Genomic DNA, 24,702 nt, shown 5'->3' with positions numbered 1-24,702 from the left:
CAAAAGGGCGTAAAAAAAAATTTTTTTTTCCAATTACTTTGCAAACATGTTTTGATTTGAAAAATAAAAAATTTCAAGTTCAAAAAAATTTATCTCTCAAATTATACATTTAAATTACTCTAAAATAAAAATAAAAAATGTTACAAAAAAAAATTTTACAATTTAAAAAAAATTCCAAAAAAATTTGTCACGCGATATATTGATAAAAAAAAATGAAACTTAAAATTACTCTTTTGGTTAAAAATTTTTACTCTTTAATTTTTTTATCAGTAAAAAATATCTCTTATTGGGATGATTATCTGGGAGGATTTTTACAATAACCGAAATTAGAAGCATGTCAGATTACCAACAATTCAAAGTTGAGTTGATGGTAAAACGAGAAGCGAAGGAAGGTTCAGTGGAATTTGAGTTGGAAAGATGATCCGACGGTTTCGGTGGTCGCTCGGTGGTCTCAGTAACTAGTCGGTGGTCACAGCAACCAATTTCGCGAGTCAATTACCTTGCGAACGACTCAAAGGTAGACGTAGACATAATTGCGTGCTTCAATCGTTAAAAGGAGGTACTGTACTGAGCCAACCAATTCGAAGGCTTTTAAATATTATATATATATATATATATATATATATATATATATATATATATATATATATATATATATATATATATATAAGATAGTTATTACGGAGATTTATGAATGCGTGTGTGTTATTACTTACTACTTATTGCGCTGAAAAAATTAAAAATTGAATGTTTTCATACGCGACGGCTATAATTTTAATATGTAAAATAAAATTTTAAATTTCAAAATAAATTCATGGCGTTAATTTAGTACTAGTAACCTTGCAGTCACTATGTGACTGCTATGACTTGTGAACTATAAAGAAATAAAATTTTGCGTTATTAAATAATGGCTTTTGTTAAATTGACTATTGGTGAGAATGATATGAAACCAAGAAAAGGCACAACACCAGGTCAAAACTTTTCGATCGATACAAAATTCAACCATAGAAACCCACTTTATCATATAGATACTTTGGCCACAAAATTTTGCTTATTCTCTTAATAATATAGATAAAGACAAGATGAGAATTGTGTAAAAAAAAAATAATAAAATGAGGGCGTATTATTACTCAAAGTTAATATAAGTATCACGGTTACTCGGACAGAGCTCTGGAGCTTCGCTTAATTAAGTTTACCTGAAAATTTTATTGTAATAACTAGATGATAATAATAATAGTGATCGGTAGTGTTTGAGCTTCTAGAGCTTCTGGGGGTTAATTAGCTAGAGTTAATTTAAATAAAAGTTAGCTCTTAAACATACACTCCTCGGGAACTATTTTCTCTTTCTTTTTCTAATATTAAAGCTCGCTTCAAGATGGCGACATGAAACTTTTTATCAAGTCCGGCGTTAACTTATGCGAGTTTTAAAGATATATCTCCTCTGGATTTACCTGCTTTGCAAACTCACATCCCAGATTCCCATTGTTTCGATCTCAGAACCCTCCTCTTGGTTTACAAAAAATAATACGATCCATTTTGCCGCGGGGTTACTTATAAATAAAAATTTACTTAAGATTTTTTTTGTAATTACATTCCCGAAACTTTCAAATCACCATTTCGGCTAAACGGTAAAAGATACAATGAAATTGATAACCTTTTTTTAAAGAAGATAAAATTCTCTATAAAAAAGGATTCTTACAATTTTTTGATATTTCTAATACTTTGCCCATAATTTAAAATTAAAGAACTTTTAATTAAATATGTTTCTAAGAACCACAAATGGCTTTATTAAATGAAAAAAATAATTTATTGGTTTGTTTTTATTTCAGAATTGCGGTGACAGCAGTAGCCTGGCAACCCCATGGAACGTATCTAGCATCTGTGGACCGCGCTAAGATGGCAACTGTTTGGGGCAACCATGTCTGATACGAAGCTTGTAGACAAGACAAAACTGAACAAACCGCCCTTTTATTATTGTTTTACTCTCCAATTTTATACAATAGACCTATTATTATTATTATTATTATTATTATTATTATTATTATTATTATTATTATTATTATTATTGTTATTATTATTATAACTATTATTACTCCGCACTCATCTACATATATATAAGTAAATATATATATTTTTATCGTGTTTTGATGTGATTAATGTAAAATTATAAAATATTTTGGTGACTGATAATTAAAACTTAACGGACAAAATAATTTACTCAGGTTGTATTGGGTTACTAACAATCAATGATAATAATAATAATTACTATAATTTGTATGTAATTTATTTTTTAATTACGTACAAACGCTGATAATCTCATTAATTAATGTAGTTAAACGAATTTTATAACAAGATTAAATGATTAAAACTTTTTTACAGTAAAAGGAATATCTTGTCATTTTAAAGCATTTACTTTGTCATTATTCCTCGCTACTATATTATTCCTCTGATAATTTTAATTTATTGCAAAGAACCTAAGGATACAGATATTTTGTTCCAGCATTCATTTAAAATTAAATTATATCGCGTGACAAATGCCAAAAGGGCGTACTCCGAAAGTAAGATAGGGCTTAGTGCCAAAAGGGCGGACGAAAAAAAATTTTTTTGATAATCAACTTAAAATTGTCCAAAACATGAAAAAAAAATTTTTTTTTGAATTACTACCGTCAAAAGATCTCGTACAGTACAATTTAACAAAAATCATTAATTAATAAAGTGAAATTTTATTTATTTATTAACATATGTTTACAAAGTGGAAAAAAAAGTTTTTTGTTGCTAAAGACAAGTTTGCCCAACTTTAAGCCACTTGATTATGAACTTGATGATGCGTATAGTGCACAGATAAAACTAGAGAGTGAGCATATGTAGCTGGTGATTGATATAATCGGGAGTGTTTTTGCATAATGCAGTGACGAGAGCAGAATCTGCCGTAGAAGTTGACAGAAATACATCAGAGTAATGAATAACTTGAGGATGAATGTGTGAGATTTGTATAGGAACAATAAATTCACCCGACGGCATCACATACATGTACATAATACGTATACTTGTAATAGGACAGAGAATAGCATGAAGAGAGTGATTGAAACTGGGTGTCCTGTACTAACGATGTAAAAGTTTAGTTGGCTGCTGTCGAGCGTGACGCCACGTGTTTCACTTCCGTTCGACTTGGCGTGTTCACTCCTACTCGAGTAGTCACAACTATAACGAATCGATCTTTGGCAAGTTCGCGGTGAGACTTAAATTGTCTAACTAACAACAGAGACAGACATAACTCTCTTTCTTCTTCTTCTTGTTCTTGTTCCTTCTGAGCCAAGGATCTTATCCTTATACTTAAGTAAGGGTGAGAAGGAACCGGGAGTCTCAAGATAAAGATAGAACTTTGGATTTGGATGGCACCTTTTCGTGGGTGCACCGACACCGGCAAATTGCAATCACGATCACTGCTACAGATGTTTCAATTCAATAAAACCGAGATAGATAAAGTTTTAAATTAGAGCGCGAGGGAGATACTCGTTAAATCAATCCAGGACTAATTTACACCGAATGAGAGACCCGATCCTGATTATTGTCCCATTCGTTAATACATTCGGATATTTTACCCGCTGGTTTGGTAATCAATAATCAATAACCCATTGTCGACAGTATGATCCAGTTTTATCCCTATCAAAAACATCCACGTGAGCTTATGGGAATTATGGGTTCCCATAGGAATGGGTACATAGGAAATTAAAAAAAAAATTAATTATCGTCGGATCTTACCCTAGATTCCTATATAAGAAACTACATGAAAAGCTATCCGAAAACGCCAATTTTACTTGCCTAGATTTCTTTAATTGCCAGTTGACAGTATTTTGCAATAAATAGCAGAGACCTCTGGAATTAATCAACATCTGGAGATAAATGAGCCGATTTGATACTTGAGATCCCGGAGCTTCAAGCAAATCCTGTAAGGGATATCCCGCTGGACGTAGGGTCACCTCAACAACCGCATACTCCCCGTAGGGAAATGTCTCACACTATTCTTCTCGCACGGCAGTTTGCCTCTTCTGGCCATTATCCTCTTAGATATAGATAGATAGATGCAGAGATATAGAGGTTGATTTCTTGGCTCTGATGAAAACTCAGCCTGGCGAACGGGAACGCGAATGGAAATAGAAATGAAAATCGAATACGTGAGATATCGATAGGTTAAAAAATATTCAATCAGTCGAAAAGTTGCTCTGCCAATCAATCACCGGACGATGGATCTCTCGTCTAAGCTTCTTTTCATCCCGTATCCCATACACTGAAAAAATATACATGTTGATAGTGTTCACCCCTTCTTACCACCTTGAGCCTTTCCACCTTTCACCCTTGGAACCCCAACTCGCCTATAAAATGCATCGCCCCTCTTCCAACACATTTTGTCCCCGAACCGCCCCAATCTGAGTCGACGCAGTTAGAGCTTTTGCCCGCTTGCGAAAGAGCTTTCAGTGTTGCTCGGTGCGTCATATGTATTCCGTCTTCATGCTCTTCTCTTTGTAATTTTTTGCCGATTAATCGGTACAAGTTCGACAGTTAAAATAATAAGATTTTGTGAATAATAAAGTGAATTTGTGGTTAAGTTATGTTTGATATTTATTTTAGTTTTAATATTGTTGGTATTATGTGATCGGTGGAGATTGGTTTACAAGCTACCAAGATGAAGAGTAGATACAGGAACTTACTGAGAAATTTTTTCGTTCTTGCTGTTATTAATGGTAAGATATTACGAGGATTGACTCTAAAAGTGTAAATTGTTTAGATCCTTTTTTTTTTATGAGTCAGGAGTGTTATAACTAATGGAGGGTGGGTGGATTGAGTAAAAAAGTAAAGAGTAATAATACCAAAAAAAAAAAAAAAAAAAAAAAGAAAAAGAAAAAAACCCGAGAAACCGAATGGATAAAGTTTGACTTTATCCGTGTAAGAATGGCATCGCCACACCGACACCGAGTGGAAAAGGGAAGTTTGAAACCTTTTGAGAATTGAGAAAAGTTCGGTACACAGATGGGAGCTATACCGACACATTCGCCAAATAGTATTTCCCGATGAAATTTTCCAAGCTGAGGCTTCCAAGGAATAGAGACTATAAGACTAGAATAAAAGGAAACGGGTTTAGAGTTATTTTTATTGGGACGAGGATCTTTTAAGGAACTCGGAGAATTTCTAATTTCATTTAATGATAATTAAGTTTAGATAAATTTTGAAAATTTTTAAGATGTTTACAAAATAGAGCTTCTTGTTTATGAGATGGAATTTGTACTGTGGTTTTAATGGAAGCTTGGATTTAACGCTTTGAATTTTCGAGTTAAATTCCGGGGTGAGAGTTTGAATTTCGGGAAATATTAACGCTGATAAATTGAAGTGAGAAGTTTTAAAATAAAATAAATTTTAAAATCAAGGCAATTTTTTTTTTTTTCGAGTTAAAGATAAAATAACCGGGAGAAACAAAGTGTACGTCAAGTCAATTATAAAATAATTTATCTGAAATCGGTACCGCGTAACTCAACACCGCAATCGAGTTTATCCGTCAAACGAATTTCCTCCTATGCTCGGAAATAGAATTCGTTGTATAATTTTTTTTTTTTTTTAATTTAATTAATTAAAATTGCCTCCTTCATCTCGAATCCCGGAATTTTAATTTAACTTTGAGCGGTGTTATGCAGAGTGCGTTAATAAATGAAATACCCGAGATTAGCATGTGTAAGTAAATATAAATGTCAAGTAAATAGCATGTAATAACATGTATGTCGGAAAAATAAAAAAAGGACACAAACTATTAACATCGAGTAGAGACCTCGGGTAATCTCCGCGTAAAAAATATTTACAAGTGAGCACTAGAGGAGCCAAGGGCCGTAAATCGGAACGATTTTGGCCCGCGTTCTCCAGAGTCTCTTACATAGAGCTCCGAGAAGCATACACACATTTATATTAAATAAAATAAAATAAATGTATGTGTGCAAAGCCGAGTGTCGAGATACTGAAATAGAGAAATTCCGAGACACTATGAGGTACTGAGTACCGACTACCAGGGTATTTTCTTTGGTTACGGAAGTCAAGAGACCGGTATACTTATACTCCAAGAGAGACTAGTATTCTTATTCTTTTTAAAAGTTTTAAGCGGACTCATAACTTTATTCGTTACTATACTATGCTCGACTGTACCCTCTTTTCTTTCTGCCGCCGAGTACAAGTACTGACGACCGAGACCGAGACGTCAACATTATTCTCCGCGGTGTATTATAAGGAATGAAGAATAACTTTGCGTCCACTATACACTATCTTCTGGATAAAACTCGAGAATAACACTAGATCAACCTTTTCTTTATTTTATTTTATTTTTTCTTCCGCTATTTCAAGAGAATTTTAAATCAAATTTTTTGAACCAGTCAACCATTAAAAGTATTAAACGGTTTTTTTATGGGAAATTTAATAATCTAATATCAATTTTCCAGCATTTATAATCCTGAAGCGATAAAATAGACAAAATAGAAAATCTACACATAAAAAAAAAAAATTAATTTTTACCGATTAATATTATTTATTACAGTTTAATAAATTATTTTTGTATTATAAATAAATTATATTAATGTAAACAAAGATTATTTTCTTTAGAATACATTAAATTTTTATTTTAATTATTTTGAGTAAAAAAGTAAGGTTTAACGGTCAAATTAGTTAAAAATGAATTTTTTTTACTAGCAATAAACGATTTATTGAGCAGCAATAAATAATTTGTTAAATACTACTCAATATTTATTTAGTGGAAATGAATGGGCTTTAATAAATGATTTAGTAACTATTACTAAATCTTATTAAAATTTTTCGGAAAGATTAGATAGAGCGAAAAGAATTTTCTCTGGTCCGTTGAATCAGCTCGCAAAGCAGGAAATAGTTAATGGCTACCGCGAATGAGAACGGGAACAAGAACGGGAACACGACATGGAGCTGAGTCACTTGAGATTCTGGGGAGTGAACCGTCGGCACGGAAGTCCTCGAACGCGGAACAAAGGTCCCGTGCCGGTAGACGGTACACAGGTATAAATCTGGGGTCTGGGTCTGGGTCTGGGTCTCTTGAACCCAGAGATGAACTGTGAATGTTGATATTCCATTGTTGTGTCTCTTCTCCTTTATTACACTTATTTATACATCATATATTTATACTTAAAATTTCGTACTGAAATTTAGCAGTGTAGTCACCAGACAACGCAGACATCGAGTTTGTTTGTGCTCGGTAATTTATATATAAATTTAAATTTATCTTGGTCATTTATCAGCGTTCTAATAAAAAATTCATGCATGACGTTTTATTTATTCCCCGGGCGGGCGGAACGGGAACGGGATAAAAAGCTACAAAAAGGTGAATTAAATAAATGAGTAACACCACAATGAAATGGTTTGTTTAATTAGTTAATTTCTCACGAGCCAGTTTGTAAAATGCCAGCCAGTCATCCACTCGACCAAGGGAGGAAAATAGTTCCAAGTTTAACAAAGAACCCGCTGGCTATTGGTTGTTTTTTTTTTTATTTTTTAACTCTATCGCCCTTTTTTATTTTATTTTTTTCGGAAAAGTTGCCTCCGCGGCATCACTACACTGACACTTTAATTATAGTCAAATATAAATCTACCGAGAAAAGAAATAGGGAAAATAAAGAGAAAAAAATTCTAGTCCCGCTGATTAATATCTGAGCGGGTGGCTCCGGACCGCTACTGGATACTGGGTAAAAAAATAGTTAACGCTGACGGTACCAAAATTCTAATGAATTCCGGCTAGAATATAGGATTATATTTTTAATCGATGCTGGGAATACTGGTGGGGTTTATTATTCGAGTGCGAAAAAGGATTCCGATGGTGTTTATTTGTTTAGGATCGCTTTTTTATTCGTGAGGGTGCTTTTTCATTTATTTTAGTTTATTGTTTGCGAGAAAGAAATTTGATCTTTTGGCTTTAACTAAAATTGTTTGAATTTTTAATTGTCTTAAGTAAGTTTTAAACAACAAAGTTGTTGATTATTTATTAAATTACAAACTTTAATACGCTTAACAAAGTCTTAAAAATTAACATCAACTTTATTAAAGAACTTAATGCAGTAAAATTGTTTCTAAATACCAAATAAGAGTAAAATATTTAACAAAATATACATCTTAGTTCTGTGATCTATTTTCTGTAAAATACTCCCCAATTGTAAGCTTAAACAAAATAAACGACCGATAAAAAAAAGGTTCTTCTGGTACTTAACAAATGTTAAATGTTTCTATATTTAAACCGCAGCCCTGAAAGTTATAGCACGCATTTTGGAGTAAAATTGCCAAGGATTAGCATTACTTCCGCTTGAAATGATTTCTCTTACTCCTGCCAATACACCCTTACTCATACTTAACTCTCTCTCTCTCTCTCTCTCTCTCTCTCTCTCTCTCTCTCTCTCTCTCTCTCTTTCTTTCTCCTGTTCTCCTTATCGTCTTTACTGGTTCGGGTTCACCTCTAATCTCTTACTTTTAGCTACTTCTCGATCCACGGCTCGGAGAAATGAGCCAGAGTAAGATTCAACGGGCATATATCTGTAATCCACTTCAATTTACCATAAACTATTATCCGGTAGGCAGAGTAAAGAGTTAAAAAGAGGAAAAAAAAATATTAAATATTAAATAAAAAGTAGATATTTATCGATCCCGCGAGAGTCGCACGGGCGGGCCATTAAATAAACGCAACGAGTTTTCATATACATATCTATATATTCTATCTGTGTACGGTGGATATATAGGACGAGGAAGAGCAACCGAAGGGGTAAGAGGAGGAGGAGGAGGAGAAGAGAAACTAACATACCCGTTTTATTTCGTTTGCCGATTTCATCTAGACGAGTTTCATTAATTATTTTATCAAATCCCGAGTGTTTGGTGATACAATCGTTTTTGTTGACGTTTCGTTATTTATCATCGCTTTTTCCATTGACGAACGACTGAATAATAAAAAAATTTTTTTTTTATTTTCTGACAAATAAAAATGAAAATAAATCAATTAATAGTTTATCGGTGTGAAAGAGCAATGATTGCCGAGTACTGCCCAAATGTTTACAATCTATGTTTATGTTTTTTTTAATTACTTGTGGTGAAAAAAAAAAAAAAAAAAAAAAATATTTTATAAGATTTAGTAATAGTTACTAAATTATTTAGTAAAAAATAATTTATTAAACTGAAACAAATATTGATGGGTAAAAAATATTTTTTTCTCCGTACTAAATTCTTCTATTCGTTTAGAAAAATTAAAAAATAAAATAAAATTGTCTAATCAGTGGAGAAATGAAAATAAAACAATTAAAACAAATAAAATAGAGAGATAAAATATGTTAACATTAGGTTGACGTTAAAAAAGTAGGGTATATAGAATAGGTGAAGGGGAATTACGATCGTTGGCGTTTTCTCAGTAAGTCCTGGTATGGAGAATGGGGATCTTCATTATCCCTCACCGGGTTTTTGCTCGCCCCAGCCTATACTATTTTAGCTGGTCGTTATCATCTTTCTTTATTCGAGAGTTGGCGATCAGTTGATCGAACTTCACCGGGAGCAAGCTCGATAATGGGAAAAAAAGTATGAGCTGTAGCAGCTAGGAGCTAGCAGCCTGGCGCCGGCATGGACGCGTTCGCATACACCCGGTTGAGTCTCGTGAATTTTCTTATTCCCCCGGGCGACGACGACAAGAGAAGAAAACCAGAGCACAAGAGAAGAAGAATAATAACAAGAACAAGAACGAGAAGAAGAAGAAGAAGAAGAAGAAGAAGAAGAAGCTTTACTCTTTCATATTCTACGGCCCTCATCCTCCCTCCGCTTTTATTTCTTCCCTTAACTTAATCTCAGTCGCCTCATGATAAAATTCATAATCTCAATTCGCATCCGCTGCTCGGATAAATTCGACGTCAATAAAAGTACAACGCGTTTATCGTTAACTCTACCTTCGATTTAGCTTTAGCTTTACTGCGATTTAGCTTTCCTCTCTCTAGGTTTAGTTTTAGTTTTAGCTTTAACTTTAGTTTAGCACCAGTTTGCTCTCGCCATACAAATCAATAGGATGCCCATCTGCCGCAGTTATCAATTTGCCAAATTGCAAATCAATACTAGTGTCCCTAGTGCCCGCTCGAGGAAACTACTAAAATTTATACAACAAATAGAAAGAGACCTTTTTTCCGCCGAGGATTATTCAACAGCAGTTCGATACTTTTCTGGACATTGGCTAATAAAATCTCTGGGAGTTTACGGGTTCATATTTTCACGTCGTTCTTCACAAACTCTAAAATTTCCGATACTGTCTCGTAAAAATTTACAACTTTTTTATTTACCCGATTATCAATTAAAAATGTTTCTATTTTTTATTGATTAACAAATTTAAATATAATTTAAATTTATTTCCCAGGGTAATGTTAAATTATTAAATTATAACTGTAATTTGAAACATCGGTGACATAATTATTACATCAGAGAGCAAGCAGAATAAAATTACAAAACATACGAGCAAAATCAAATGCAACCATAAACATTATATCACAAATTTATCTCCGCTTCGGTACATTATCATCAACAGTAATATTAAACAATTATTACAGTTCCATGATTCTTGATCCTCCGACAAAATAACTCGGGCAAAATAGGTATTGTAAAAAATTTTGCGTCATTGCATCAAAAAAATTTATGACCATAAAAGTGGCCATAACTCCTAAAATAATTGCTCTAAATACAATTCTGACCACTCTAAATTGTTCCTCGGGAAATTTCCTATAAAAAACTTTGTGTTTCATAAGTCTAAAAAAATTTTTTTAGAAGATATCGGGACTTTAAAGAAATTCGAGAAATCAAAAACTCACAATTTTGACTTTTATATAAATAACACTTTTAAATAAATAATAATTTAAAAAAGTAATTTGATTTATCGATTAGCCGAAAAAAAAGATAAATTTTTTTCTAATTCCGCTAATTGGTGAATTACTAGGAGAAAAAAAGCTTAACAAGCTGTTGCTTTAGAAACTCGATAACTTTGTTGGGGATAACAACTAAAAACTGTAAACAGCGATGGGGGAAACCACGTCGCCTCTTTCACCAAAGCCGACCAAATACAAAGGCTTATCGCGGTTCCTTATCGTCACTCATCTTTTTTAAAATTCGGGGTGAAAATAAGATCGAGTTTACGGTCAGTTTGATCCCGGTGGTAATTGAGTCGCCTCGATATTTTACGCGGCACTAGTTGAGTTACTCGCGGGATAGAAGAGGGGTGATTTTTTTGCGACACGCCCCGTACCGAACGGACGTCCGGGTTGAGACTTTACTCGGTAAGGGAGTTTTTACTGTTTAACTTTCCCAATGGAATATCTATAACTATGTTCCTCAGATTGTGAAAATAGAAGAAGGAGAGATTGGGGGAACAGCCAGTGCACTGATCGCAATTACATGGCCCATGGACTCTGACAATATGACCGAATTCTTGTGAGCTTTTTATTTCCTTTACTTGTGGAGTTTAAATCGGGAAAAAGTAACCTGTGTTTGCTGCTCACTGGATCAACCAAAAACCCAGGATTTTTCTATCATCGGGCAAACCTGTTTATTCACTTGTTTTTTTTTTTTTTTTTTTTTATTGGAAAAATTACCAAGTGACAAATGCCAAAAAGGCATAGTTCTACAGTTAGATAAGGCCTTGTGCCAAAAGGACGTACAAAAAAAAACTTTTGTTGACAATCAACTTAAAATAGTTCTAATCGTCAAGTAAAAAATAATTTTTTTTAAATTGTAAATTTTTTTTTTCAGTTTTATTTGACTTTATTTGGAATTCTCGAAAATTACCCAATTTTTTTCGCTTTACTGTTTTTGAAACTATTTTGTGAGATTCAGATTAAGAAAAAAGCTGTGATTAATTTAAAATCTAAATTTAATTTTAGAGAAAATCTTTTGTCAATTTTGAAGTATAAATTTTTGCAAAAAAACTTTATAAAAAAAAAATTTCAATTCAAGCAAACTCCCCGACAACATGCTTGAAAAGTAACAATAAGAAATCACGGTGCTAATAAACGTCTTTCGAGTTTCCATTAATCTTTGAAATTAAAAATAAACTTTTAAAAGTTTATCGTCTGAGTATTGATTGGCCTCGTGTGTGAAATTAATGTCTTAATTTCAAAAATTTGTCAAAACTTTCTGTAAAAACCGGATATAGTAAGTTTACGTTCCGAGTAAGCGGAGTTGATTTGGAAAAAAATAAACGTTAAAGTTTTAAAGTGTAAAAAAAAACATTTAAATAATTTTTTCAAATTAAAAAATTGTTGACGGGTGTACAGAGGCGATAAAAAATTATTAAAAAAAAAACAAAGAAATTTTAGAGAAAATAATAGGACGATAACATTTATCGGATAACGAATAGAAGCACCTTGTGGTCGGAATCTATCCTCAGGCATAGTTTCCATTACCGCGAACACACGTGCCGCTCTGGGAATCGCTTTCTCCCTTTCCTCAATCCCTTCAACCCATTTCACTTCTCTGTAGCCGTCGAGTGTCGGAAATAAACAAACAGTGATAATTGCTCTGGTTTTTAATTAAAACACAAGCTAAAAAATTTTAACACCTTTTAGTAAAAACCGCGGGCTCGATTACAAGTAATTTTAGTACTTGCAATAGTATTTTAAATAAAAATATAGCAACCACGGGGTGTACTGCATATATTTATTAGAGTGAGTAAAGCGGTAACAGTGGTGGGGCATTAATTCTCGGTTATAGTCTTGTTTATTTGATTTTATATTTTATATTTACAATTAAACCGTAGGAGACTTTTATTCTATTACTTTATTTATATTTTATAACTTAAGTTATTTATTTTAAAAAGTTGTGTACCGTCGATATGCCCGGGACGCCGGTGTTCCCACAGAGTACACATTATTTATCGTCACTTTACAAAGCAATAAGCGTTTCTTCGTGCACTGCCCGGCACACAACTTTAGCAATACCGTCCTCGGTACTACTACTTACTTACTGTATATATTTGCACTCCACTGAGTACACACTGCCTCTAATACTATACACAACACATTTAATTTTACCTCTTCTTATAAATACTTACAACTATTTTACTTTTACTGTAATGCTCTTTCTTTTTTGGTTATTTTCATTTTTAGTACTCATTGTCATTAAAATAACATGACTCTCAAATTCCAGACATCTGACAAATTTTAAGCATTTTTTTTTTTTAATTTTATATTTTGACAAATGCCAAAAGGGCGTAGAAAAAAAATTTTTTTTTCAATCACTTTGCGAATATAGTAAAGAAAAAAAAATTGGGTAAGTTGCGAAAATTTCAAATAGAGTCAAATAAAATTGAAAAACAATTTCGCAATTTTTAAAACGTTGCTCACTTTGCCCCATTCATCTTAAAAAAAAAATTCCATCACGCATTTTAAAATTCTAAAATAGTCGTCAGCGAATAAAACCTAAATTTAATAATCTCAATACCGCGAGTTAGGGCTTATAAAATAAAATAAAACGGGGAATTAAATTTATGGTTGGTGACAGTGCAATAGCGGTATTGAATAGTAAACTAAGTGAAATACGTGCTTACACTTAAAGTATCGCGGATAATAAAGTGGTTAGTATCGGTGAGGAGGAAAAAGAGCGTACGGAAGGGTGAACTGTAAAAACCCATTTTTTTGTCCTCATCGTTTACACTTGATTATTTCATAAGGTTCTCCATTTTCTCTCAACTACATTTTCAACTCTACTAGTACGATACAAGTGTATAAAACAGTATAGGAATCTGCAGTCTCGAGCGTTCTCAAGACGTGAAACACTCTCCTGCATACGCAGCCCCTATTAACCCCACTGAGATACGCGACACGGGACAACAGACTCTGTATATTCTGCACTTACGTCAGCTACATTTTAACTACCTTATATTATAATTATTATTTTTTTTCTTTTTTTCAAAAAATTGTTTTCTGAAAAACTTTCTAAAAATTTGTAAATTCACTCTACGTAGCCTAATAATTAAAAATTAATTTTAAGATACATAACAAAAGTATTTCTACGTATTATTTTTTTATAGACATTCTTTACACTAGGAGGGTACATAGATCTCCTTAACATGTAAAATTAAAAATATAATAAAATTGCGTATGACCCGTCGCGTAATCTCCAAGACCCGCCCAATAGTCGATACTTAGCGGAAGTAGAGTGGGAGTGAATATAAAGACCGTGGAGGCAAAGAAAGTTGATCGTGCATCACAAAAGCTCTCTTGTTATTTTCTCTTTTTTTTTCTTATTATTATGTTTATGTGTATATAGATATGTCTATATAGATATATAGACATGTGGAAATAGACAATACAGTCCACGTAAAATAGATTGCAACCACACGCGGATACTGAAAAAACAGTGATTTATTTACGCCCACGTGAGGGTGGCAATAAAAAAAAAAAAATAAATTTTGTTCTGGACACTCGGCAATTTTCCGCGTGCCAATTAAATTCCGAGCTTGACCTACTACCATTCATACGCACATGTATATTACTATTATTTCTATTATTATTATTATTATCATTATTATTATTATTATTATTATTATTATTATTATTATTGTAGCACAGAATCTTGGGATTTTAATTGCCGGTCTTTTGTTAGTTTTCAAACAATTTTTCCATTCAACCCAATAATTATCGATATTGCTGACACAGAAAATTTATTTATAAAATAAAAATTGATTTTCTGAAGGTTATGACGAGTGAAATGACTACCTACACGTGTGTATTGATTGAACTATTTATCCAAATGAAAATTTTTTAAAAGGACCTGCATTGTAATTTACAATCTTGTAAAATATTTTGACGATATAATTAATAACAAAATTTGTTGTGATATAAGCTTGGATTTTTTTACGGACCCAAGCAATAAATCTGGTCGACGTACCCCTCACAATAAATAACAGACAATAGTATTATAATTTATAATAAAACAATTGCCGGGCGTTATTAGCGTTGAATTGCAGTAAAAAGTAGCGTAAAAAATGTAAAGTAGCCGAGCGTGTGTTATAAATACCCTGGATATAATATGGATGCACACACTACACGTTTCTCGACTACCGTTAGCTCATAAGTCGGTGATCATTCACGTGCTTAAAAAAAGGTAATATATGTTGAGAAAAAACTTAAGGCATTACGGAGTCCGGGTGAAATAATATGACTGAGAATATAAGACCGTGTCGGCACGCATGGGCCGGAAGGAACGAGCTCTGATAAAACTGTAAGAATCGTAAAAAATTATGAGTAATAAGGTGAATAAAAAAGGCATCTAATGTGTACCGAGAAATATATATTTAATGCTTCAAGAGTCTCTGAATTTAAATTACTCAAGGTCGATGAAATTTTAAAAATATTTATTTTTAATTCTGTTCTGATAGTAATAAAATTTTAATTTTTAATTTTTAAATCCTTCTATCAGTGATAATAATTTCGTTCTCAGAGAATTAAATAAAATATTTATATTTATTATATATTAGATGAGATTCAATGGCTTAAGTCATACGCGATGTTAGTGAGAGTAAGCCGCGGAAGAACAACAAAAAAGTATTATAGGAAATATATTTATATATACATATATATCTATATATTAAGGATTATGTGGTGGAACGCGGAAATGGTGAGATATCTGAGTGAGCTTACCTTAGGCGGGAAAAATAAGATATGGTTAGTAGTGGAACCCGGTGTTAGCGGTGACCTAGGATGGAACGTGAAACGGAACTGCCTCTGATTGATATCTCCTCTATACTACTTATATCTCTGTACTCGTACTGGTGGAGGTCGGTAAGGATGGTATTCAATGCATAAATATCTACACATTCACACATATGTACTAGTAAGTTAAATTACTTTATCGTATAAATTCCGGTCGTTGTTTCAGACGATTAAGTTATAGTGCAATGAATAATATTTTCTACGGAAGCAAGCCCTTCCTCCCGCTTACCCAGACAATTGATTTATCGCTTTAACAATACTATTTTTACCGCATTCTTTTAATACTTTTGTTTCATACGAATTTTGTTTTATTTATACCTTTAGTTCGTTTGTATTATTGTTATCAATTTTATCATTCGTTTAATTAATTTTTTTAAATAAACTTATTTTATAAAAACAATGTGCGTAATGTAAAAAGCAAGTTAATTTTTTTTAGCAAATATGGAAATGTAAATTTTATTGAAAATATTTCAATTTTAGTTACGTATAATAGAGCTCTTTATTTCCCTCAAATGCAAAAGCAACAAACATATGGAAAATTAAAAACACGGCTTATATTTGTTAATTTTTTACAAACAATTTTATATATATATATATATATATATATATATATATATATATATATATATATATATATATATATATATATATATATATTTTATGATGTAATTATCATCGAGTTTATTTTATTTTAATTATAAAATAAATTTAATATCTAACTTTTTTTTTTAACAGAATTATTTTAAAAATTAAAACAATTCATAAAAACAAAAGCAGAATTAAAAATAATAATAACAGTAATAATGTAGGCCCTTTATTTAAAAATGTTGAAAAGAGTTGAATATAATAACAATGATTACAATAAAGTCTATTGAATTTTTAACGATGAGGACGCCGATTAAAATTTTATTTACCGAATATTAAAGTCTGAGACACTCTAAGGTGACGAGTTGGAATATTAAATGCCCGACGTGATTCTGCTGAAAGTTATGCTTCGTTCGGGCTCCATTGGAACTCTTAAAAACGAGCGACTACAACAGCACTTCTATTATAATATATATATATGTATAAAGTATAAGGTATATAATCTAACTACTAACTCGTTCCGTTCTCGCGGAAAGCTCAAGTCGACGGACCCGGGTACGAGGACGCTTACCCAACTTTTATACGATTCTCGTAAAAGCTTTACGAGGGGCTCCCGATACCCAGAAGTACTTTAACAAAAGTCAGAAACCCAAAAGTATAACTGCTGCTACAGACCATAGACTACTTATACTCTACGTCTATTTCTGCTCAACCTAATACATATAGACTACATAAGGACCTTCATTATCACAAGATGACGGCCAAAATCGAGGATCTTGTACAAAAATATCATTTTATTTTATTTCTATTCTTATTTTCATTCTGTACAATATTAACTTGAATCGATATTGCAAAAGATTTTTATAGGTACACTGATAGAAGGATTTTTTTAGGATTTAAGAAATTATTTTTTATTATTTAATGATGATAAGTATTTAGGCTGCCATTCGAAAATATCTCTAGATTTATAATTAAGAAATGAGCTTGTAAAAAAATCATTAAAAATAACTTTAAGAGATCCTTCTATATAATTTAAAAATGTTTTATTAAACTCAATCGGTATACCCAAAAATAAGGATTATATTGAATTTAAAATTTTCATTACAAGTTGCACGAACTTATTCTTGAATAAAGAATCCGATCTCTTTGTTATTATTCATAATACACTATTTATTTAGATCCAACTTCAATCAGAGCAGCAATCGGATTCCCGAGCGAATATAATAACATAGACATTCGCTAGAATCAGAATAAAAACATTTCTTCTGTTATAATAATAAAACTATCGTATACGTGTTTCTGAAAAACAAAACTCGGGGAATATTTGCCGTAGAAGAAAAATATAAAGTAGTACGAGGTCACTCACTTGGAAGACAACAGGAACAACTATCAACACTTTTGCAATGTGAAATATGTACTCAGAATTTTTCTCAAATCTTCTCTCTTCTATTTTTTATTATTATTATTTTAAACTCTCCTATATATGAATATTATATATGATATCTGCACAGCATCCGCGTGCTTCCGGCTCCGAATGCAAAATCCATTTCTTAGCTGCGGCATACTATTTTAGAGTAATCTTTTTAGAATAGGAAACGTCTCAGTCACGTATCGCCGTCTCGGATCCAGATAACATTTTCGAGAGGAAGCGATGTGTTTGCGATGTCTAGAAATCTTTCCAGGAGCATTTGGCAGATAATTGACGAAGCGGAAAAAGGATAAAATAAAGTAAGCCGCCCCTTATTCTCCCTGTCCAAGTCCCAAGTCCGTCGATTTTTTCGCAACGTCCACGTCCCACTATCGCCTTACCAACCAACTTCTAAATTTATTCTTAAAACGTATACATTTTCATTTTAAAGAAGGTTTCTTCATTTTCTTTTCCTTCTTTAGCTAGGATTTACCTTTTTTGTGTCTCCGATTGTCATTTTACCCATTTCATTTCACGTTTAAATGAATACGCGTCTGGACCATCAAAAAGATGCTCTGCTCTAACGGTAATCAGTTCTTCTCTTATCTCCTCTCCTTTTTTTTTTTTTTTTTTTCTTGAAAAGAATAGAACATGGTAGGAATTTTCAGTTATTCTGCCAGTAGTGAAACTGGCCATGCTTGAAGATCCCAGTTTGAGGATGGAGGGTGGAAACCTCAACCCTTATACAACTCGGCACTAAAACCCACTCACTGGGGGGGCTTAACTTTAAAAGTACGCAGGAGTGTTCCGCTGATTTAGTTGCGCCTTGAGACACTAAGGAGGTACATCGGTATTTCACCATCCAGGACAATTCCCGTGGTGTAACTGGCTGGTACCAGTTACGGTTTTACGTAAAACGGAATAGCAAATAAAAGGAATTTTAGTTTTTTGGTTTTGGTTTACGAGCACGCCTGGGAGTCCGCCTGTTATTGATGGCACCGGAGGGCTTTTAAAAATACGCAACTGGAATTTTGTTTTTAACTTTATTCGAAAACACCTACGGAAAACCACTCTGCTTCCGATTGGGAACTACTACTTTTGGAAGAATCCTCCCTGAGGGCATTTATACTAAACAGCGTTTGATTAATCGATTTACGAATTACCAATTTACTAACAAAGGATTTAACTGCACTAATAGAAGAATTTAATTATATTTAATAAGATTTAGTAATAGTTACTAAATTATTTAGTAACAATCCTTTAATCACCAAATATTTGGTAATAGTTACTAAATTATTTGTTGAAGCCCATTTATACTAAACTATTTTATCAGTGGACTGAGTCAATATTTAAATTAATTTCAAACTGAAAATTTTACTCTTGACAATTTTAATTATTACATTTACTGTAAAAATAAATCAGAGCTCATATTTTCGGTACTTCGATATTTAGTTAATCATAAATGGGATTAATGTATTTTAACGTTGAAAAACAAATAAATTTATAAGATAAATAGCAATAAAAATGACGGAAACATTAAATATCGATTGGAAAAAGCATCGAATAAATATCCCATTTGCTTTCAGTAGATTATGATTATTCCCCGAAGTAAAACATTATATCAATCGATTTCCAATGGTTTCCTCCGGTGTGTAGGTCCCCTTGCCCCTGAACAGTATTTATGGTAGGTGTCACCGCACCAATGATTATTCAATGGCACAATTAGTCACCTAACACAACGGAGAACAAATATATATACACACACATACACACTCCCAATTCTTTTTCCCTCGAATAACACATATACAGACATAAAAACGAACTCGGTGTTTCATTTCTTTCTACTCTCATGTCACTACCAACAGAATTAACGGCTTTTCCAATTTTTTTTTTTATTTTTTTCCTCGCTCCCCATTCTCTTATTGTTCGCAAAAAAGAAAAAAGAAAAAAAAAAAAAAAAACTATCGTATTTACTCCGGGCTTTTTTGTTCACCTCCACATGAATATTCGGTTTCATCAGTCGAAACGGGCAGAACCGAGTTGAACACCCAGAATGAGAAGTGAAAAATTTTTGTATTTTCTATTTCCACTGGTGAATGCACCTCGACATCAGAACAAGAGTCAGCGGAATTAAAAAATAATATTTTATCTTTTATTTTTTAATTTTATTTTTATCAAATCAACCGCTTTGCTAATATCGAGAAAAAAAGGATTACTTAAGCTTAAACTAAGTACAAATTGATTTTATTTTTTAAAAATTTTAATAAAATACTTCCTATGATTAATATTTTCAAAAAAAAAATAGTATGACAATAATAAGCATGAATATTGTTTTCTACCTCATCGAATTCCGATACATCGATTGCAATTTCTATCTTAAAAGCTACAATAATTTAATTACCTCGTGTATTAAAAATTAATTCATCCATAAATCGGTTTTTTTTTCCTCCCTTTAATTATTAATTATCTCTACACAGAAAAAAAAATATAATAAAAAATAAATTTTACGCCATTATTGCCTCTTCATGACGTGTTTTTTTAATTATTTAAACAAGAAATCTACCTATCTATGTCGGGTGTGGCCGAATGGCGCTTTTTTTAAATAATAAATGTTTCAATATTGACTAAAATCACGAAATCAATCCTTAATTTAATTCCATCTCGATTAAAAATATGTATTCACCCATAAATGACCTTTTTTTCTCTTAATTACTATCCTGGTGACGTAATTAGCAAAAAAAAGCGGAGTGGTTTGACCCGCATGGCGACAGCTGCCGGGAATATCCAGCGAATTCGCTACAATAAACAATTCTTTCTGGTGAAAATAACCAGCAACAATATTTTATATTTTATATTTTATATTAAAAATAAAAAATATAAACTACAATAATATCGTTTATTTTATTTCTGCATTCCGTCTCTGACTGCATTAGGAGTGTCGCAAAGAAAAATAACCTGGAGTCGTTGAAGAGGAAAAATAATATATAAATATGTTGCTGTTAAAAGGGAAACAATCGAGCTAAAAGGAATCGAGTAGTTTAAGTTTAAGTTATACTTGAAGATTGTTGCTGTTGCAGTTTCTTGGGTTAAAGGGCCAGCGCGAGTAAGAAACAGCAGGACGAGTATTAGAAGGAGTAGCTCTTTGGGTGAATTTTCCGAGTGAGGTAGAATAGCATCTAAATAAAAACGGGTGAGCTGAATAGGAGCCCTGGGGAAGCTGATGTAGCTGGTATAAGCTTCAAACGTGGATCAGACATTGGATAGCCGGGTAATTCGGGTGAACGAGCGTCAAGCGTCGCTTACTCCAGTCTTATCTCTAGGATCCTATCCCCTAACTCTAACATCTTGAGTTAAATAAAAAAACACTCGAAAACGGTCTCGACGTCTATGTCTACGTCTACATTCGCTCAAACGAACTGGATCCAAAGCCTTTTTCTTGTCGGCGTCTTTGCTTTTTACTTTTCCGACTAAGAACCCGTACCCGGATAGTGACACAAAAGCTCCAGAAGTAAAGCTTGGTGCCAGTCGATCAGCTTTCCGATAATTAAATGATCTGTCCATTCTGCTGTCGAGAAACGGAACTAGAACTGGAACCGCTCACTCACTCACTCACTTAGAGGATTAGATTGAACCGAAAAAATTACTTTTTAATTAGAGGTTTCGGCTAGGACGAGAACAGGGGCCAGTTCTAGTGCATTTAAATTGAAAGGGCTGGTTGCTCGCTGCTGGGCTTATATTTAGTCCAATTAACCAGTCAATTGAATTAAAGCCTTCAACTCTAGTGAGCTGAGTGTATGCTAGTGGATACTGGATATAGCGGATACCGGATAGCAGATGAGTAATCTAGTGTGTTGAGTACAATCACTAAATTAAGACTGACGTGTATTGCTGGACTGGGATGATGGAAATTTATCGATCTGTAACTATCAGATTTACCTGATAATTTTGTTTGTTTAATTAGACGCCTTTTCAGTAGTGACTAATAATCCATTTATCGATACTTTTTATCATTCAAAATACTATACCCTATCAAAAAAATCCATATCGATACTGCCATTCTAATACGTCGTTATAAATAATTTTTTAAATAATACTAAATATTTATTTGGTAGAAATGAATGGTCTTTAATAAATTATTTAGTAACTATTACTAAATCTTATTAAATAGAATTAAATAAATGAAATTAATTAACAGGATACAAAACAGGATGAAGACAATGAAAATATTGTCAAAAATGAATGAGACATTGAAAATAATGAAAAAAGGATGTTTAAAAAAAGTAAACAGAGTATAGAGGGTGTAATTCCTCATCCACATTTATTTTTCAGTGTATAAAAAAATGTAGACTGTACCGTCTACTCGGGAATCGGAAAATAGAATGAAAACCTACTTTCGAGTAGGTTTTTTCATGCGATTTACTCGCCCAAGCCCCTTTCATTCTCAATGCAATGCTATGGAACTAAACCGAGTAGAGAGTAGAGAGTAAAGAGAGAAAGAGATGTTGCGATGTTGCAACAACCTTTTCCACTAACTTTACTATAATACAACGTTAACGTCTCTGTACATTCGGCAAAAGTAATATATCTGTATATCTGTATACATCGAGCTCTCTTGCCAGCACCGACACTTGTCTGAGTCTGGAAAACAATAAAAGCTTGAAAGCTTTCAACTCAGGTGATGCCGGCCTTACCCCACAAGTACCGAGTTGCAGATATTATATACGCTTTTTTCATTTACTTCCTTTCTAAGCAGAGTTTACGGAGTTTACGGAGTAGGGAAAGAAGGCCCGCGATCTCATTTTGGTCCGTGCCTGCAATACTTTTTTTTTTTTTTCGATTTATTTTCGGGCAACTCTTTACCGACTTTTATCTCCAGTTAAAAAGGTTATTTTGTGAATGCCCCTTGTGTTTTTCTCTTTATTTTTTTCCAAAGGTAAAGCTCGAGAAAAGGGCGAAGGGTGGGGGGAAGAGGAGGAGAGAATGATTCATTTGGATTAAAAGTATTGTGACAGCTAAAGAGGGTGGAAATTTTTTTTAATGGTCCTGGGTTTGTTTCTTAGGGCGAGAGTTTGCTTGTCTTTATTTTCCAGAGGTAATTAAAGGGGTAATTAGTTTAATTTTTTCGGTCGGTGACTTTTTTTTCCGAGTCTTGTTTATTTACTTAACTCTATATCTTTCTATTGAAATTTTATTACAATAGAATTTTTAATTAACGAGGTAAAATAGGGTAATTTATAATTTTTTTTTCTTTTCTATAAAATTAACTAGTTTCATATAAAGTTTAATTTTTAATTTCAAAGTTTGATGTGTAAACGGTCATTAGAAATTTTTAGTTTGAATTTTTTTCCTAAAAAAATAAATTCAGATCTTTAATATAATTATAAATAATGTCACAAAATTTTTCTTATTTTCTTAATAATATAGATTCTATATAATATAAAAATTGATAACTGAAGTAAATTTAATTTAGTATCGAAATTTCCAATTTCCATTAAATTAAATGAGCTAACAAAAGACTTTTTAATTAAAAATTAAACAATAAATGAAATTAAAACAGAGCGTCCAATTAAGAAAATAAAAATAACCAAAAAAAAGTACCGAGGAATGATCATGAATGATGATGATGATAACGAAAAAAAAAAAAAAAATCTAAACAAATGTAGGATTATAAATATAAAACTAATTAGTAATTGCAGGTGGTAGTTAGACCGTGTAACCTCTTGGCAGTTATCCTGATAATCGTGTCATCGACCTCTCATCCATCACTCTCGCCATAGCAGCAGCCCCAGACAACTGACTCAAGTATCACCCTTTCTCTCTCATCCTTCTCCTTTCATACTGAGTTTTATTACAATTACAATTACAATTACAATTACTAACAGAGTTGCTTACGCTCTTAATAATTGCTTGGCGCCTCGAATCATGCCAATTATAATTATGTAGCCTGATTAGAGACTAAGAGAGTGAATGGTGCATGGGAGCCTGCCAGAGCTCAACACGCTAGAATAGAAGAGCGAAGAGCTGTAACGTAATAACGCCAGAATAACAGAAACCAGAAAACATAAAACATAAAGCTCATATTATGTAATATAATGATAACTCTTGTAAGCTATTCTCGTTTGTTCCCTTCGAGCTACCTCAAGGTATAATCCACGGGAATGCGTTTGTTTAGGCAAAGTACAAACAGTAAACTGTTAACTGTAACCGAGTGTTGTTTGTTTTAATTTCTCGGGTATGACTTTTTGCTAAGAGAAAAACTATTCTGAGTTTCTGGGGGTAAATAATTTAAAAATATCAAGTTACAACTGCCAAAAGGACGTTTAAAAAAAATTTGTTTTCAATCAATTTGCAAATATATTTTGATCTATAAAATAAAAAAATTTTAATTCCTAAAAAATTGATGCCTCAAGTAAAATATTTGATTCTAAGAGTGAAAATAAAAAATATTAATAATATTTTTATGATTAAATATATAAATATATAATATAAATAAATATATGAAAAATTGATGTGGGTACTCAAATGAAAGGTCTCGATGAGTGTAATGTCGGGGTGAGCTTATATCTTAAAAAATGTCAATAGTTCTCAAGATAGAGAATTTTCTAACACAGCCTAAATACTTTTCATCATAAATTTAAACTGTACTGAGTCTAAAATTTTTTGAAAGCTTATTGAATAGAATTTCAATTGAAAAAGTTTTTTTTATTTATTACATCAATGGAAGGGGATAAAAAATGAAGTTAGTTTGTAGTATTATCGGACTGACTAATTAACCAAGCCCTGTAGTGTAGTTATTCGGTAGCTATAACGGGAGCGGAGAGGTAATGTGTCAAAGTTGTGAATTAAATCGGAGCGAATTCATAAACTCCTGGGGCTGTTACTGAGTTTCCAAGTGGAAGTTACAAGTTGGGGTGACGGTAGCGGTAGCGGTGTTGCTGT

The 24,702-nt window shown here is 32.5% G+C and overlaps 1 protein-coding gene across 6 annotated transcripts in view; it reads left to right on the top strand.

Annotated features, from left to right (window-relative positions):
- Atg16 (Autophagy-related 16) overlaps window positions 1–24,702 on the top strand; it is a 162,484-nt gene that overhangs the window by 131,594 nt on the left and 6,188 nt on the right. The window contains exon 15 of one of the 6 annotated variants that reach the window (XR_012480917.1): window positions 1,830–2,363. The exons of 3 other annotated variants lie outside the window; for them this stretch is intronic. Coding sequence is in view for 2 of the 3 variants with exons in the window: in XM_074258401.1 (XP_074114502.1) it covers window positions 1,830–1,926 (97 nt within the window). In the remaining variant the exon portion in view is untranslated. Of the gene's footprint in view, window positions 1–1,829; window positions 2,364–24,702 lie in introns of those variants that run through there. 2 more of the 6 variants (XM_074258401.1, XM_074258402.1) reach the window with 2 other exon arrangements.

This window comes from Cotesia typhae, unplaced genomic scaffold (genome assembly GCF_013202065.1).
Source record: "Cotesia typhae breed Kobodo isofemale line unplaced genomic scaffold, CoteBio_Ctyphae scaffold_91, whole genome shotgun sequence".
In the NCBI taxonomy this organism is placed as follows: Eukaryota; Metazoa; Arthropoda; class Insecta; order Hymenoptera; family Braconidae; genus Cotesia; species Cotesia typhae.
Note: the sequence above shows the minus strand (reverse complement) of the source record. Positions and strands in the feature narration are given on the sequence as shown.